The 12,523-nt window shown below is 41.8% G+C and overlaps 1 protein-coding gene across 4 annotated transcripts in view; it reads right to left on the bottom strand.

Annotated features, from left to right (window-relative positions):
• TRANK1 (tetratricopeptide repeat and ankyrin repeat containing 1) overlaps nt 1-12,523 on the bottom strand; it is a 117,614-nt gene that overhangs the window by 32,650 nt on the left and 72,441 nt on the right. For all 4 annotated transcript variants that reach the window (XM_049870679.1, XM_049870678.1, XM_049870681.1 and 1 more), the window contains 4 exons: nt 11,298-11,497; nt 10,853-10,990; nt 5,435-5,581; nt 2,401-2,557 (listed from right to left, as the gene is read on the bottom strand). In XM_049870679.1, the coding sequence (XP_049726636.1) occupies nt 2,401-2,557; nt 5,435-5,581; nt 10,853-10,990; nt 11,298-11,497 (642 nt within the window). The remainder of the gene's footprint in view (nt 1-2,400; nt 2,558-5,434; nt 5,582-10,852; nt 10,991-11,297; nt 11,498-12,523) is intronic.

Raw genomic sequence — 12,523 nt, 5'->3', positions numbered from 1 at the left:
TGGCTATCCTATCAGAAGACCTTCACTTCATCTTTTAATCAACAACGCACATCCACCAGTCCTTGCCCCAGAAGTAGCCATGATAAAGACCTTTGTATCAGAAATGATTAGTGTTTACAAGTATATATATGCAGGTTCACTCTTGGAACTCTCGGTATGTAAACATTTGCTACCTACAGTCGGGAACTGAATAGATACAGATAAATTCTCTCATGAACCCCTCACTCTCTTGCTTTGTGAAACTCAGGAACCAAATAGATTCAGACAACCTGTTAACCCTTGCTATCTGAACTCTCACAGATCTAATTTTTGATATTCAAACTCAGGAACTGAATCCAATTTGGCAGCGAAAGACATCGAGTAGGTGCTTGTGTGTACACACGCATACGCACACACATGCGCATGAACATGCTATTATGATACATACTGATGAACATCAATCGTTTTACATTTGTCTAATAATAATATTGCATAATATGTATTATCTATTAAAAAAATTTTTTTTATATAAATTGGATCATTCTGTTTAAATTTTGCTTTTTTCATCTTTCTATACTGGTAAACAGAAATCTACGTTACTCCTTTTAAAGGCTGCATAGTATTCCACTGAAAGAAATGTATTTAGCCCATCCCCGACTGGTAGATACTTAGGTTGTTTTTAGTTTCTTGTCATTGTAAACACTGCTGTGATGAGTACCCTTGTTATGTATCTTTGAGTATTTGTGCAAGTATATCTCTAGAAAAGATTCCTGGAAATGGAACTGCTGGGTCAAAATGTACATGCATTCTTTACTTTGATAGATCCCGCCAATCTGCTATCAAAAAGCGTACAGCACAACAGAAGCACAAGCAGGAAAAGGCAAAATAGATCAATGAGTCTCATAAAAATTAAATACTTACAATATTTTTGAAAAATGACTATCAAAAAAGTGAAAAGACAACCTACAGATTGAGAGAAAATTTTCAGGAACCATATATCCAATCGGTCTAATATCCAAAAAATATAGATATATAAACTTCTACAGCTTAACAACAAAAAGACAAATGATCCAATTAAAAAATGGGCAAAGGACCTAGACAGACAGTTCACCAAAGAGGACATTCAAATGGCCAACAAGCTCATGAAAAAGTGCTCAACATCATTAGCCACTACAAAAAAAAGAAAAAGTTGCCCTTGAGTCGATTCTGACCCATAGGGACCCAAAAGGACAGAGTAGAACTGCCCCATAGGGTTTCCGAGCAGCGCTAGTGGCTTCGATCTGCTGACCTTTTGCAGCTGAGCTCTTAACTGCTGTGCCACCAGGGCTTCCATTAGCCATTAAAAAAAAAAAACTAATTAGCCATTAGGGAGATGCAAATTAAAACGACAATGAGATGCCACCTAGTCCCCATTAGAATGCCATTGGTCAAAACAATGGAAAGTACAGCTGCTGGCGAACCTGTGAAGAAACGGAAGCCCCCACACCTTGCTGGTGGGAACGTAAAATGGTGTGACCACGGCGGAAAACAGTTTGGCAGATCCTCAAAAAGTTGAACACATTACCATATGACCCAGCAATCCCAATCCTAGGCATGTACCCGGAAGAACTGAAGGCAGGAATGTAAACATAAACCTGTACATCAATGATCATTGCAGCACTGTTCACAATAGCCAAAAGGTGGAAACAACTGAAATGTCCATCAACAGATGAATGGATAAACAAAATGTGGTACACACATGCAATGGAATCCTAACAAGCCATAAAGGAAAATGAAATCCTGATGCATGCCACAACACGGATGACCCTTGAAAACATTATGCTGGGCAATATATGTCAGTCACAAAAGGACAAATACAGTATGATATCTCTTATATAAAATAAGCCAATATATAGAAATCAAAGATTATCAGTGGTTATTGGGTTTGGGAGGAAAAGGGAAAGGGGGAGTTTTTGCTTAGGGGGTACTGAGTTTCTGTTAATGATGGTAGAATGACTTGGAAAAGGATAGCCGGAATGCTTGTACAACTTGAAGAATGTAATCAATGTCACCAAATTGTTCATGTAGAAATTGTTGAGATGTATATGTTTTGTTGTGTATATTTTCACCACACACACACACAAAGCTCACAGCAATTTAGATTCCCCAGTGGTGTGTATTTCCTCTAACGCTTGCCCATGACACTCACTGTTAAAGGAAGGATAAAAGGTTCTCCCTGAAGAAGTTTGCCCTCCTAATCCCATTACAGCCACACTTTCCCATACACCTTGGCGAATGAATAGGAACCCTCATTTCTCAGAAGACTGTGAGGAGGAAAAGAATGTGCTTTCAAAAAGCTGTATCCTTTAGACCTAACCAGGAGAACAGTTGAGAGAAACATGCTTCCTATTCAACAGTGAGGTCATTTTAATGATATTTTACCTTTATTTTCGTCTGTTTTCACAACTTGGACAAAATTTCTTCTAATGAAATATTTGAACGCGGGCGCCCGCTTCTCTTGGTTTTCGTCAAAGATCCAGAGGTTGACCCGAGCCCGTGTGATGGCAGTGTACAACTGCTTCAGCTCTCCGTTGAGGAGCTAGAGATGAGATTGAAGACAAAGATGATGAGCCTACTGTCAACAGCCACAATGTGACACAGTCAATGAGCTGATTCTGATTTGAGAAAAGCACAGAAACAAAATTTTAGAGAAGGATGGCCTAGCTGTGAAAGGGACATCAGTGGCCCATGGTTGTTGCAGGTTAGAAAGTGGGGCTGTGAGAAACCCCACTCTTCCCCTCTCCCACCTAAGAAGACAAGTGAGCAGGACCACCCTTGAATTACAGCAGGACCACCTGCTATAATTCTTTTTTAACTTTCTGTTTTGAAATAATTATAGATTCATGGGACATTACAAGCATAACAGAGAGAGCTTCCATCAGTTTCCACGCCCCCTTCAGCCAGGTTACCCAATGGTTACCTCTTACACAATTGCTGTAACTCATTTTTCTTTCTGTGGTAAATCACCTACACACGACATAAAATTCACCATTTTAGCCATTTACAGTATAAAATTCAATGGAGTTTAGTATATTCACAATACTGTGCGAACATCTCCACCATATAGCTCCAAACAACACTTTTATCACCTCAAAAGGAAACCCTGTATGCACTAAACAGTCACTTCCCGTTCCCTCCTGCCCCGTCCCCTGGCAACCACTGATTAATCTGCTTTCTGTCTCGATGGATTGCCTGTTCAGAAATTTCAGGTAAGTGGATTCATACAATATGTCGGCTTTGTGTCTGTCTTCTTAGCATGTTTTCATGGTTCATCCACGTTGCAGCATGTATCATACTTCATTCCTTTCGTGGCTGAAAAGTATTCCACGGTATGGATAGATCACATTTTGTTATCCATTTATCTAATGTCAAATAAGGTGAAGGAATTCAACCCCGCCACACATCTTTTTCAATTTTAAACCACGCGGTATTCCCTTGTCCTGCTCAAACCAATGCCTCCTGAAACATGTATAGGTTTCACACGAGCACAAATAAGTGTTCTAGAATCTCATTCTTCAAAATGTTATCTACAATTTTTTATGACCCACACAGTGAAATGTTTTTGCATAGTCAATAAAACACAGGTAAACATCCTTTGAGTAATCTCTGCTTTTAGCCAAGATCCATAGAAAGAAGAATGTGGTGGCAGGATCGGAGGAAGTCTCATTAACAACCTCTGATATGCAGGCGACACAATCTTGTTTGCTGAAAATCAAGACAACGTGAAGCCCTTGCTGATGAAAGTCAAGGGCTACAGCTTTTAATATGCATTATGCCTGAACATGAAGATAACAAAAATCCTCACAATTGGGCCAATAAATAACATCATGACAGATGGAGAAAAAACTGAAGTTGTCAACGATTTCATTCCATTTGGATTAACAATCAGCGTCCCTGGAAGCAGCAGTTAAGAAATCAAATAACATACTACATTGGGCAAATATGCTGCAAAAGACCTCTTTAAAGTGTTGAAAAGCAAAGATAACACTTTGAGGACTAAGGTGTGCCTGACCCAAGCCACTGTATTTTCAATTGCTTCATATGCATGTGAAAGCTGGACAATGATAAAAGACGGCAGAAGAAAAACTGAATTCAAGTTGTTGTGTTAGCAAAGAATATTGAATATATCACAGACTGCCAGAAGAATGAACAAATCTGTCTTAGAAGAAATACAACCAGAACACACCTCAGAAGCGGGGTGGTGAGACTTTGGTTCACTTACTTCAGACATGTCATCAGGAAAGACCAATTGCTAGAGAAGGACATCATGTTTGTTAAAGTAGAGGGTTAACAAACACGAGGGAAAACCTCAACGAGATGGAATGACACAATGGTCTCAACAATGGATTCAAACGCACCAATGGTCATGAAGATGGCACAGGGCTGGGAAACGTTTCATCCTGTTATACACAGGTTGCCATGAGTCAAAGCCAACCCAACAGCGACCAACATCTATTGGTGAACATTTGGGTTGTTTCCACCTTTTGGCTACAGTGAATAGTGCTGCTATGAACATTCACATAAAAATTTTTGTTTAACCACCTGTTTTCAGTTCTTTTGCGTCTGTACTTGGGAGTGGAATTGTTGGGTCATATGGTAATTCTATGCCTAACTGACTGAGGAACTGCCAAACTGTTTTCCACAGTGGCCGTACCATTTTACACTCCCACCAGCAATGTATGAGGGTCCTAAATTTCTTTACATCCTTGCTTGGTCTTCTATTTCTGGGAAGAGTTTGCGAAGGGTTGATGTTAATTCTTCTTTAAATGTTCGCGAGAAATTCATCAGTGAAGTCATTTCTTTGATAGGTTTTTGATTACTTATTCAATCTCTTTACTTGTTATAATAATCTGTTGAGATTCTCTATTTCTTACAGAGCCAATTTAGGTAATTTGTGTGTTTCTAAGAATTTGTCCGTTGCATCTAGATGGTCTAATTTGTTGCCATACATACAACTGTTAATAGTACTCTCTTGTAATCTTTTTTATTTCTATAAGGTTGGCAGTAACGTCACTGTTTTCATTTCTGATTTTAGGAAGCTGTGTCTTCTCTCTTTTTTACCTCATTGGTGTAGCTAAGGGTTTGTCAATTTTATTAAGCTTTTCTAACAACTAACTTTTGGTTTCGGTGATTCTCTATTGTTTTTCTATTTTCTATTGCACTTTTCTTCGCGCTCATCTTTACTATATCCTTCTTTCTGTTGCTTTGGGTTTGGTTTGCTCTTCTTTTTCTAATACCTCAAGGTGTAAAGTTAGGTTAGAGATTTGAGATCTTTCTTCTTTTTTATTGTAGGAATTTACAGCTATAAGTTTTGGTATGTTTTGCTTTTATTTTTATTAGTCTCTAAGCCCTATCTTTGGAAGATAATGAAATGATGAAATAAATGAAATTGTGAGGGAAAATGGATGAAAATCACCTTGTACATTTCTGGATTCAGCACGAGAGGCCGACCCTGCGAGGAGCTTGGCTTTTCCAGGGGCACGTCAATGAACGGCCGGTTTTCCTCCGTGGAGTCAGGCAATTGAGGCGTAAACGATGAAATGATCTTCCATTCCTTATAAGCCTGCACAACAACAACAAATTAAAGACCAACAAAATACACTTTTCAGCTGTACACACAACCTTCCTGAGCCTCACAGAGACCTGAGCCCTACCTTTTCCTGGCACAGTGGGCAGGCCTTCAGCTCCAGTGTGAGGAAGCGGCCATTCGGTGTCCTCAGGGTGGGACGGGAGGGTTTAGGATGCTCGGGTGAGGATGAGGGAAACTACGGTGAAAACTGCCTAGACACTTGGTCGAGACAGCTTGGTCATGGACCCACTTCCAGGAACAACAAAGGGCCCAGAAAGTTATTCCATCTGACTACCTGCTTCTTGAAGAATTTCAACAAGCAGTATAGAGAGAGATGCCCAGTGTCCTAATGCCTTTTCACACCATGGTTAAGAGACACCACTTAGGGTCAGCAGTTAAGACATGTGTGGCAGAATTTTCTAACTAGGTTATTCAACCAAGCAAAGATGGAAGAAGATTCAGGAGCTGGGGTATAGTGTTCAAAGTAGACTCTGAAGTCAGCAGAACAAATGTGTGTCTTGGTTCTTCTACTTGTTTGCTGTGTGACCTTGGAAAAATTGTTTGCTCTCTTGTAGACCTCATTTTCCTGCTCTGTAAAATGGGAGTAATAGAACATCCCAAGTTTTTTTTTTGGAAAATAAAAGGGGATAATCAAATGTCTAGTACAATGACTAATAAATAGTTGCTATTTTGCCCATTTTTCCTTTACCCAAGCCCCAAAACCAAGGTAATTGTGTAGACCAGAGGTTGGTCAACTTTTTCCTAAAGGGTCAGGTAGTAAATATCTTAAAGTTTGTGGGCCGTAAGGCCTCTCTCACAACTACTCGACTCCGCTGTTGTGCAAGGGTGGCCACAGACAATACACAAAGAAATGGGCGTGGCTGTGTGCCGATAAAACTTTATGGACACCAAAATTTCATTTCATATAATTTCCATGTGCAACAGAATATTTTCTCTTGATTTTTTTCAATCATTTAAAAATATAAAAACCATTCTTAGCCCACACCAAACCCACTGCCATCAAATCGATTCTGACTCATAATGACCCTACAGGACAGAGTAGAACTGCCCCATAGGGTTTCCAAGGAGCACCTGGTGGATTCGAACTCCTGACCTTTAGGTTTACAGCCGAAGCTCTTAACCACTATGCCACCAGTTCCCCTTACCCCACAAGCTATACAAAAACAGGCTCTGAATTTGGTCCCGGGATGTGGTTTGCAGACCTGCTAAAGCTGGAATACCCAGATTAAATGCAGTATTTAGAGTTCAGAATTCCTATGAAATTCCAGATTTCATACTTCAGTATGTCTTGTGAGAGTAGCTAATTAACTCTGCTGGCCTTTATTTTTCTATTTACAAAATGATGCTCTTTGCCATCTATGTGTGTTTTCAAGCTGAAAAGATAAAGTAGGTACAGTTGATTAAATGCTTTTAATTTGCCCTATGATTTAAACTATGTAAATATCAAGTTAAATTACTTAAAAACTGTCTATTAAGTAGGAATGGTTATACTGCTAATCAATTTACTTTGGACATGTTATCAGGAGGGACCAGTCCCTGGAGAAGGACATCATGCTTGGTAAAATAGAGGGTCAGCAAAAAAGAGGAAGACCCTCAATGAGATGGACTGACACAGGGGCTGCAACAATGGGCTCAAGCATAACAACAATTGTGAGGATGGTGCAGGACCAGGCAGTATTTTGTTCTGTTGTACACAGGGTCACTATGAGTCAGAACTGACTCGATGGCACCTAACAACAATAACAACAACAACAACACTAATCAATCACAGAATCAACAACCACACTCTGAAAACGTATATGAATCATGTAATCATTTAAGTAGTTAAATAAGGTTAAAAAAAAAAAATCTCCAGGGCATATTCATATCTATACTTTTGGTAAAAGCTGTTTAGATGACTGAATTGTCTGCCAAGAAAAGAAGGCAAAAGACACAAATGCCTGACCTTTGAGAGGATCCTCCTGGCAGACAGCAGGAGTTGACACTGGTTTACTTGGAAAAAGCCTAGTGAAGCACAACCGTATTTTGAAAGTGCTGGGTGAGAAGCAAAGCTGCGCAGGTGGCACGTGACTGACCTGTTCCCACGAATGAAATACATTTTATTCTCCAGACAGGGCGTCTGAGGACGGAGTGCGTGTGTTTTCATGATAAGGATATAGGCCTGCAGTGCTTTTGGCAAGAAAAGAAGCATCTGAAACTCTTCCAACTTCTCCTATTGGGACCAATAATTGTGAAGGAAAAGGCAAGCCTACCTTTGAGGGCTGTGTTATCTAAGTCACTTAAACAGCCCATAAAAGCTATGGCTTTTGAAGTCCCCCCGCTCCATTCACTGGCTTCCATGTGGGTGTAAAGGAAAGGACTCACATCCAGGGCACAGTGTAAACGGCAAAGCACCCTCCCAAGCCCTCGCAGGAGGATAGTTTTGGGGTGACTAGGAGAATGTCTACCCCTCACCAGAAACGAGGAGAAATCTTACAAGAAAAGGATTTGGTGTAACCAAGTCTCTTCCCCATCTCAGAACACGGTCCTAGTAGCCATGCAGTTGAGCAGGTAACAGTAAGTTCTCTAAAAGGAAGACTCACAAGCCAGGGCATCAAGAGCCCACAGACACACACACCCAGGTGACCGGGGCTGCAAACAGAATACCTGGCTGAAACATAAACAGGGGGTGGGAAAAGAGGCCAGGGGAGAGAGACGCTCTCTGTGGTTCTCTCACTGGATCAAACCACAGCTCTCAGCCAATTAAAACAAACTCCATGTGAGCAGCCAGACCCGCTGCAGCTGGGGACCTGTGTGATCTCTGCCTTTCCTCTCCCTTGATTAGTGCATTTCCTCTCTTTTCCTCATCTGGTCTTGAGGTTTGTAATCTAGAAACGGAGAGTATACATCGGCCAGGGCACGGATGATTACATTTCCTGGTATATTCAAAAGCACCGCCATCAAAAGTCTTCTTAGGAGACGTGTTTCGCTGCTAACCAAAAGGTCGGCAGTTTGAACCCAGCAGCCACTCCGTGGGGGAAAGACGTGGCAGTCTGCTTCCGTACAGATTTACAGCCTTGGAAAGCCTATGGGGTTGCTATGAGCTGGAATCAACTCGACAGCAGTGGGTTTGTTTTTTTTATTGTGTATATAGTATGAACTGGATGTTACCGGAAGATTGAATTTGTGACTGTTTTAATTTCATGCAACTCACGAGCCATTGGTTGGAGCATGTGATTAGGATACCTGGGCCTCTGTCATTTCCAGGGTCAAGATGAGATGAATGGCTAGATTTTTCTTGCATAAACAGAGCTGATCACAAGTTACCAAAAACCCACTGCTGTCGAGTCGATTCCAACTCATTGTGACCCTACAGGACAGAGTAGAACTGCCCAATAGTGTTTCCAAGGCTGTAAATCTTTACAGAAGTAGACTGACACATCTTTCTCCTGTGGAGCAGCTGGTAGGTTCGAACCACTGACCTTTCAGTTAGCGGCCAAACACTTAACCACTGTGCCACCAGAGCTCCTCCACCACAGCTACTGATCCACAAATCCAGAGCTCCTTGAGCTTCTGACTGGCACGAGCCTACAACTCGCCCTTCATAAGTTACAGGAACAACTAAGTCTTACCCCTCTTCTAGGAGAGCCTCAGTCCAAAAAATGACCAATGGATGTATTATGAGGGAAAAAAAAAAAAAAAGTTAGTCCTCAGAGATAAAAATGGTTCCAGGGCTAAGGAGGGTGCATCTGATTTTATTAGCAAAAAGGAATAGAATGGGAATGTACATAAGGTATGGCAATGATAAACTCATCATGGAAGGTTCTAGAAGCCAATTTGCATGCAGGCCTTTAAAAGAAAGGGGAGTACAGTGGAAAGATCATGAGATTTAGAACACAAAGCACCCGGGTTCATGTCCAGGCTCTGCCACCTACATTATGACTGTGGGCGATTTACTTAACCTCCATAACCCTCTTTTGCTACAGAACGAGGGTAAAAGAATATATACCTCAGAGGGTTGGTGGAGAATGAAGTAAAATAATAGATTTAAAAAGTACTTTATAAACGGTAAAACCCAAAAAGCCCAAACCCATTGCCATTGAGTCAATTCCGGCTCATAGCAACCCTGTAGGACAGAGTAGAACTACCCCATACGATTTCCAAGGAGTGGCTGGTGGATTCGAACTGCTGACCTTTCAGTTGGCAGCCAAGCTCTTAACTACTGTGCCACCAGGGTTCCTATAAACTGTAAAGCACCCATAGAATATTAATTGTAGGTATTAAGGCAAACATGACATGAAAGGACAATCAGAAAAAAAAAAAATGCAAGGACTCTATTTAAAGGGTCACTTCTGGAATGGGTTTCAAGGTATCAAAGTCAACAGAGCTCCTGACTTGGGTGTAAAAACAGCCCCTTCAAGCATGCACCATGGGCAGTCGGAAGTCTGCAACAGGGATCAGGAGGCAGCCAGCTAAGTCCTCAAAAGAGACTCCACAGCACAGTCAGTAGTCAGCCTGAGCGCCAGTCAAAAGACGGTGGTGAAGAGAAGCCAGCAGCTAGAAAGTTGAGGGCAACGATCTTGAGTTGGTGGCTTTACCCGTAAGATACAATGCTTGGGGAGTAAAAATCATCACAAGGACTCAGGAGCCAACTCAGAACAATGGGCTGGCACAGAGGTTACTGTGGGTCGACCTAGGGATGCTTTTGCTGCCATTGTCTGCATGGGCTGCAAGCAGTGGTCGTGAAGCCATGCTAGAAGGGGACTCCCAAGCAGGGTAGCTCTTCTTGTCCCCCGCATTACCTGATCCAGTGGGCAGGAATTAAGTCTCACTTGTCTTCCTGGAGTGGTCTCTTTCTATGGACTGACAGAGCCCAGTTCTGTCCTCATGGGGTGGACATTGCTAACCTTGCCTTCACTTGTAAAGCTCTCCTTAGAGGTTGCTCCAACTTGGGTACCCCTGGGAGCCAAGGATGACAACAGCTAATGAGAACTGGAAACTGGTACTCGGGTACCAGGCATGCAGAAAATGATGAACATAAGAGAGCAGGGGAGGGCAGGGCACAAGGAGAGCCAGCCTAAGACACACTGTGCAACACCCACAGCCACTGTCCACGCCCACAACCAAACACACAACACCCACACTGAATGGAGGACGCTTCTGTGACAAGCTCTCTTAATCCCGGGTCCAAATTCTCTTCCCTTCTGGGGAAGGGCAGCCCACACGCGTACATGCATTATGCGAAGAGAATTCATGATCCCATACCTCAGAATCAGTAAAAAAGTTGTAAAGGAGGACATCATCAAATTCTAAGCCTTTCGCTTCATAAACTGTTAGCACAAGTGCTAAGCCCAGCTCTTCCGGAATTTTCTCCTTTGCTGTTTCATTGGCAACAAGGATCACCTGAAAAAAACAAAAAGCAAAAAAGTAGGGAGTAGGTAAGGGAGAAAAACCATCAAAGTCTACAAAAAGAAACCTCATGAAGCTCAACTTACTTCTACGGGAGGCAGGTAACGTCTTTAAAGAGAAGTGGCAATCGTGGACTTGGTCAGCCACACAAGTGGAAATACTTAAAACAATTACCCATTCTGGGACAGGGACAGCTGGATTCTATCTTGTGGAATAATTAAGACTCTTAGTTTTGTTTGTTTGTTTGTTTTCAATCGCAAACTGCCTTTTATCTCAAAACATAAAATCTCAAGAAGGTCACCTGATGGGCTCCAAATTCAATGGGCTGAGTTTTCCTTTTGTTTCCTCTTAGCAATATTGCCAAGTCGCTCACGCTACAAGACTCCAGGACAGTTGGTTTTGGGCCATCAAAGAGGCCAGAATCCCTCGGAAGGCGATCAAAAGATTCCGGGAAATAGAACTGAAGCAAGTCCACTACTCCAGACGCCAGATTGAGGATTCCTACAGGATTAAACAGAAAACACGTGTCAGGTTCTGTACAACACGACTAGATTTTTGTTGTTGTTGTTTGAGATACAGTATTTTTCTGAGAAGCAGCACGTATAATTGCAAGCCTGCTTCCAGTTCCCATTTGATTATCACTTTAGCCCTGAGTTGTATTACTCTGGGTACCGCGGATGAAGGCAGAGATGTGCTCGTTTGCCGAGTTTTGTGAGACCTCATTCCCAACCTACATTCATGCTGGAGAAAATTACCTCCCAAGGAAGAGTCAAGGCACAAACATAATCTAAACAATTAGAGCGTTAGAGTGCTAACATAAGGGGCCAGTAAAAATGGTAAATGCCGGCTGTCATTGGTGCTTAGAGCAGTGGAGGCAACGTTGCCATGACAACAGCAGAGCTGATGTTAACTGGCGGTAGCAACCAAGGCCCCCATCTTCCTTTTCCTCCAGGTTTACACCCAGCTGAGAAGGGGCTCTACTAAGAAAAATTGTCAGAGCTTAAGAAAGGACTTCCCAAAGGGCCCTGATTTCCATTTCTTGTCCAAACTCTGAAAGCGCAGTGACATTGAACACCTACCAACATCAGGAACCTACATAAAAATCTTCTACCCAGAACACCAGGAAATGAACATACGCCCCATTGCCATTACTGAATAATAAAAGGAAATCTCCGATACTGAAAAAAAAAAAAAAAAAAACTCTGATACTACTCTTATTAAAAGTGTGTGATATAAAATAGTGATAAGCACAAGCGGAAACTGCTGAATAAAAGAAATCAGCCGTTACTGAGTTTCCGTTCCCACTAGGCCAAAGATTTATATCAAGGGGAGATTTAGAAAAGGGCACGAAGGTGTTCATGGCAGTGAAACCTGGAACCCACTTAACTGCCCTGTAGGGAACTGGACAAATAATTTTTGATATAACAACACTTAATGAAAGACAGTTCAGCCATAAAAAGGACGTTTTGATACATGCTATCACATGGACGAACCTTGAAAACACCGTGTCAGATGAAAGAAGCCAGT

The sequence above is a fragment of the Elephas maximus genome, chromosome 27 (genome assembly GCF_024166365.1).
Source record: "Elephas maximus indicus isolate mEleMax1 chromosome 27, mEleMax1 primary haplotype, whole genome shotgun sequence".
Lineage (NCBI taxonomy): Eukaryota > Metazoa > Chordata > Mammalia > Proboscidea > Elephantidae > Elephas > Elephas maximus.
The sequence above is the reverse complement of the archived record's forward strand: the minus strand, read 5'-3'. Positions and strand labels throughout refer to the sequence as shown.